Source organism: Giraffa tippelskirchi, chromosome 7 (assembly GCF_054371585.1).
Source record: "Giraffa tippelskirchi isolate mGirTip1 chromosome 7, T2T-mGirTip1v1.2.pri, whole genome shotgun sequence".
NCBI classification, from domain to species: domain Eukaryota; kingdom Metazoa; phylum Chordata; class Mammalia; order Artiodactyla; family Giraffidae; genus Giraffa; species Giraffa tippelskirchi.
The window spans coordinates 14,418,010-14,424,009 of NC_137281.1; the positions used below are offsets into that span (position 1 = coordinate 14,418,010).

Consider the following 6,000-nt stretch of genomic DNA (forward strand, 5'->3'; position numbering starts at 1 on the left):
GGTGGCGCTAGTGGTAAAGAACCCGCCTGCCAATGCAAGGGACATGAGACGCACTTTCCATCCCTAGTTCCAGAAGATCACCTGGAGGAGAGCATGACAAACTACTCCAGTATTCTTGCATGGAGAATCTCATGGGCAGAGGAGCCTGGAGGGCTACAGTCCATAGGGTTGCAAAGAGTTGGACACGACTGAAGCAACTTAGCACGCACACATGCCAACTGGCTCCACAGGACTCCCAGGTGGGGGTCCACAATGATGGGAAATATGGGTGCCTGGAGTTAAATGGCTTTTAAGCTCAGTGTTCTCTAACTTCTCTTTTGTGTGTTGTTTTAATGGTAGTTATCATTTAAGGAGTGCTGTTTAGTGATTCTTGAATGCAGTGCTGGAGCCTGGACTGGGTCCTGGATGAAGGGGAGATGCTGTAAAGATGGTATAGAGACAGCTAGTGATAGGTGAATACAACCTGTGAATTAGATGACGGTATCACAGCCATAGGAAATCTCATGATTTTTTTTTTTGGCCATGCCGCACAGCATGTGGAATCTTAGTTTCCCAACCAGGGATCGAACCCACGTTACCTGCATAGAAATCATGGAGCCTTAACTACTGGATCACCAGTGAAGTTTCCATGAAATCTCCTGATTTTGATAACTTGCTGTGGTTTTGTGAGAGACCACCACCAACAACCAAGTGTTAGTTGCTAAGTTGTATCTGATTCTTTCAGGCCCCATAGACTGTAGTCCACCAGGCTCTTCTGTCCATGGGATTCTCCAGGCAAGAATACTGGAGTGGACTGCCATTCCCTTCTCCAGGGGATCTTCCCAACCCAAGGATCAAATCCAGGTCTCCTGCATTGCAGGTGGATTCTTTACCATCTGAGCCATCATCTTCCCTTTTGTAAAAGAGAGCCCTTATTTTTTAAGAAACAAACACTGAAGGATTTAGGAGTTAAGGGTATCATGTCCACAACCTACTCTCAAACAGTTTAGGAAAAAACATTTGGAGAGAGGGGGAGAGAGAAGGAAAGGGAATGTATCTCAACATCTGGGGGAAATGACATAAGAGTCCTTTGAGCTAACCTTGCAACTTTTCTCTATGTTTGAAATAAATTAAAAATGTAAGTAAAATAAACAACATTCTGAGATAAGTCCTAGTATTTGAACCTGTGGAAAGACGGGCCCAGAGAGGTGAAGTGACTTGCTTGAGGTCACACAGCTGGAATATGGCATAGCTAGGATTTGATCCCAGTGCTGCTATATGCCACACACATTCCCTTTTTTTTTCTTTCAAACCCAGGCCCTTGGCAGTGAAAGCACTGGACCTCTAGGGAATTCCAAATATGCCTCACCCTTAGAACACTAGACTATTTCTTGATATGTTAGTAGAGTAGCCTGTATTACATTTATAACTAATATAAATGTATGTAGGGGCATGCTCAACATTTTTACTGACAGAGGTTTCAATCAAAACTGATGGGGGTGGGGGAGTACTGATGGAGACCTCAGTGTTTAACCACCAAGTAAGGTACTGATTACTCCATTTTACAGCCAAGGAAACAGGTTCAAGGAGGTTAGGTATCTTGCCGGAAGTCACCCAGCCCCTAGTCCTTCCAGCAAACCCTGGGCTTCACTCCCCACAGACAGCCCTCTTTCCTTCTATCCAGCTTGGGAGGAGGGGCCCCAGGACTACTCTGTTCTGTAACCCCCAACCCCGACATTCGGGCATATGCCATTTATTCAACGGGATTGTATGGTTGGCATTTATCAAGCACCTACTGTCTACTAGACCTCATGCTCAGGGCTTTACATGCATCTAATAGACACAGATCTGCTCTGTGCTAGATACTATGTGTGGATCTAGAGCAGCAAATAAAGCAGGAAAAATCCCTGGCTATGGAGCTGACATTCTTATGGGCAGATGTAATGAAGAGGTGAATCAGGGACTTTCCTGGTGGTCCAGTGGTTAAGGCTCCATGCTTCCACTGCAGGGGGCATGCGTTCAATCCCTGGTCTGGGAACCTAAGATCCTGCATGCTGCTCGGTGAAGGAAAAAAACAGGTGAATCAATTTATAATTTTATTTTCAGTGATAAGTGCTATGGAAAAAATAACTCAGGTTGGTGTCAGTGACTGGCTCTTAGGGTAGAGATGACATCAGTGAGGGGGGTGAAGTGACTGCCTCTGCAAGGAGGTGACATTTGAGCTGAACCTTGTCTGAATAACAAGAATCAGGCCTGATCATCTCTGGAGGAAGAATGTTCCAGGAAGAGGAGGCAGCCTATGCAAAGGCCTGGGGCTGAGGGTGTTCAGAAAAAGCAAGGGAGGGACTTCCCTTGTGGTCCAGTGGCTAAGACTCCATGCTTCCCATGCAGGTGGCCCAAGGTTCAATCCCTGGTCCAGGAGCTAGATCCCATATGCTGCAACTAGGACCCGGTGCAACCAAATAAATGAATAACTAATTTAAAAAAAAAAAAAAGAAAAAGCAAGGGAGTCAGCCTTCAAAAGTAAGAGAGAAAGTGGGAGATGAGCCCAGAGAGATATTTCCATGTACCCCTTGAATCCTTAGGGTACATATTTTTGTACTCATTTTCCAGACTGGGAAATGGAGGCTCAGAGAGAAAAATAAAAATCACTTGCCCAAAGTTAGGAAACAGGCAGGTGGCAAAACCAAGATGTAAACCAGAGACAGGGAGCCTAATTCCTATGCCAATGATTCTCTTTCTCCTGCATCAGAATGAAGTGGAAAGAGTCTGGTTAAAAAGGCAACTTCCTAGCTGCCCTACTCTCCCTGTCAACACCAAGAGCCTGATTCAGTAGCTCTGGGGTCAGCAGGGAATCTGGACTGTTAACCAGCCCCTAGGAGATTCTGACCTGGGCCATGCTTTGAGGAACCCCAGCCTGGGCCGGGCTGGATGTTGCCACCCATCAGAAGGAAATGAAAGGAATTTGGGGACCATGCCCATCATGCTTAAAAAGTGAAATAAAAGTAGAGCAAGAACAGAAAATAGCAGCATGCCCCTCATGTTCTAAGGGCTACCTACATTTTATGAAACTTGCTTCAGTTAAAAATAGGTGTGTGTGAATGCACCTAATTCAAGCATAATATCATGAACTGGAGGCAATCCAAATGTCCATCAGCAGGTGAACCGATAAACAAATTGCAGCATATCACAAGGGACTACTTAGCAACAAAAAAGGAATCAATTATTGATACATGCTACATAGATTAATGTCAAAAATATTACAGTGTGCAAAAGAAGCAAGACAAATGAGCATACACTTCATACGAAACACGGGTTAGTGACTAAAGGAATCTATGGTGACATAAAGCAGATGGGCACAATGATTACTGAAAAGAGCCCAAGGGAACTTTCTGGGTAAAGGAAACGTCCTATGTCTTGATTATGATAGTGGTTACATGGGTGTGTACAGCTTGCCAATTGTAACACCTAAAATGGGTACAATTTATTGCCTATCAATTATAACTCGATAAAGTTGACTTTTTATAACATATGCATATAGATGCATGTACTGGGTTGCAATATAAAATATATTTCTTACCGGTGGGATGAGAGTTTGAGAAAATCACCTGATAACCTCAATAAAGTTCAGGAAAATGGAGCCAGTCTGGGGCCAAGAGATGCCAAGGTCAGGCCTCTAGAACCCAACGTTGGCTACCCAGGCAAGTCGGAGCCCAGTTTTCCTCTTGTGAAAGCAGGAGGGCTGTACCCAGGGGCATCCAGAGATGACACTTCCTGGCCTTGACCTTGGTCAGTGACTCTGCCACTCAGGCCTCTGTTTCCCTCAAAACTCCCAGGGAGATAAAGATAGGGCCCTACCTCAGAAGATAGAGCGGCAAGGATATAATTAGATGCCTCTGGAGGCTGAGGCCCTGGGCATGGCGCCTGACGTAGAATGGCTGCTCAAGGGCTCATGGCCATGGCCGTGGTCTTATTAGGGCTGGGGAGCAGGGCAGAGCCCAACCCATGATGTCTACTAAGGGGCTGGAGCTGGGCAAGTGTCTAGGGTGAAGCTAGGCCTCCTCCCGTGGCCGAATGTCCAGCTGTCCCCATCCTTCACTACCAGCCCCAGCTGTTCGTTCCTCCCTCCCAGGAAACCAGAGCTGGCTCACCAGGGTCCTATTCTAGGGCCGGAATGCTGTGTCAGCATTTCCCAGGGCCTGGAGGGGGTGGGGAAGGGCTAGTGCAGGATCAGCAGACCTGGCCCAGGAGCGAGAATGCCCCCTCCCCTCCTCACACCCCCACACCCAGCAGAACCACTGGGAGGAAAAATGGGAAGGACTCTGAGATGGGCAGCCCCTCCTCCATTCTCTCTCTCCCTGTCCCCTGCCCAGGCCCCAGAAAAACGGTCTATTCTGGGAGGGACACCTGTTGTTCCAATTCCCTGCCCTGCCCCCCCCCACCCCCCACAGCCGAGGATCAGAGATGCGGGTAGAGACACAGTCTTTGACACTGAAGACGCGGTGTGAAACGCAGACGGCCTGAAGCTGAAGAACAAAGCAGAGACAGGGAGACAGAGATGGAGGGAGACAGAGGCGCAGACAACACAAAGAGACAGATCGGGAGAGACATCACCCAGAGACCATTAGCATCCGTATTTGACCCTCCTCCCCAAGACCAAGTGGGGGAAGAAAGAAGACCCAGAACCAGAGGGACCCTCAGAAGACCCTTAAGGGCTGGGAGTTCAAAGGAGTTCGGTTCTTCAACCCACACCAGCCCCCTTCCCAAGAATTTAAATAGGTCAGAGTCTGGAGCAGAAGAGAATTAGGGCTGGGTGGGGGGTGGGGGAGGGGGCAGCTAAATTAAGCTCAGGAATTAGAACCACCTTCCCCAAGTGCCTACTTCCAGAGAGGTGGGAGGGGGGTGCTCTCTCAGCGGCCCCCGTTCTCTGGGACAAATCTCTAATGTCAGAGAAGGTGACGGAAGACACCCCCCTGTCCCCATTCTGCAGTCCCAAATTCTGCTGGTTCTCTGGCAAGGAAGGTAGAGGAAGACTGAGAGAAAAACAGAGAAAGATAGAGTGACAGTCACCCAAAGGGATAGAGGAAGAGACCGTGAGTCTCCGTGACCACAAGCAATCAGGACAGAGAGTTCGGAGACAAAGAGACACTCAGAGGGACCCGAGAGATAGTCCCAGAGACCCCAACAGAGATACGCACCGTCCGCAGAAACTGGACCTCATCCTCGCCCTCTCCTCCGTCACCCATGATGTCGAAGCCCGAGGGGTCTGAAGTCGGACTGAAGTCGGGGACTAAGAGGAGGGGACTGAAGGCCAGGCGGGTGGGCTGGGGGCGGGTTGGGGTCGGAGACCTCTGGAGACGCCAGAGGCACCCGCGGGGTAGATGGAACTGCGTGGAGGACTAGTGTGCTGGACAGAGCTGGGAGGAGGTCCCCGCCCCCTGGCTCCCATTGGACCAGGACGACCCAGGCCCCGCCCCCTAGACGGTGCCCCGCCCACAGACTCCAAACCTCTGTCGAAGGTGTGCTTGGGGTGGGGAGGCTCAGGGGGAGTGTCTACAAGGTAGCTGCCCTCTGTCCTCCTACACCATAGTGCCATCGTTCTCTTATTTCACAGAGAGCAAACTGAGGCTCTGAGTGGTTAAAGCCCTGCTTGATGTCACACAGCAGAGTCGGAATGAGCACTCGGTTCTCCTGGCTTTAAAAAGCATCATACAGGGCTTCCCTGGTGGCTCTGGTAAAGAATCTGCCTGCCAATGCAGGAGACACGGGTTCGATTCCTGGTCCAAGAAAATTCCACCTGCTGCGGAGCAACTAAGTCCATGCGTCACAGCAACTGAGCCTGTACTTTAGAGCCCGGAAGCTGCAACTACTGAAACCCGCTCCTTAGAGCCCATGCTCTGCAACAAGAGAAGCCACTGCAATGAGAAGCCCGCAAATTACAACTAGAGTATAGCCACTGCTGGCCGCAACTAGAAAAGTCCGCGCAGCGACAAAGACCCAGCACGACGATGACTGTAGTTC

At 49.4% G+C, this 6,000-nt stretch overlaps 1 protein-coding gene across 2 annotated transcripts in view; it reads right to left on the bottom strand.

Moving 5' to 3' along the window:
* RYR1 (ryanodine receptor 1) overlaps positions 1 to 5,420 on the bottom strand; it is a 127,422-nt gene extending 122,002 nt beyond the window's left edge. For both annotated transcript variants that reach the window (XM_081516526.1, XM_081516527.1), the window contains exon 1: positions 5,178 to 5,420. In XM_081516526.1, coding sequence (XP_081372652.1) covers positions 5,178 to 5,225 — 48 coding nt within the window. In that variant the 5' untranslated portion in view covers positions 5,226 to 5,420. The remainder of the gene's footprint in view (positions 1 to 5,177) is intronic.
* Positions 5,421 to 6,000: the final 580 nt, after the last annotated feature.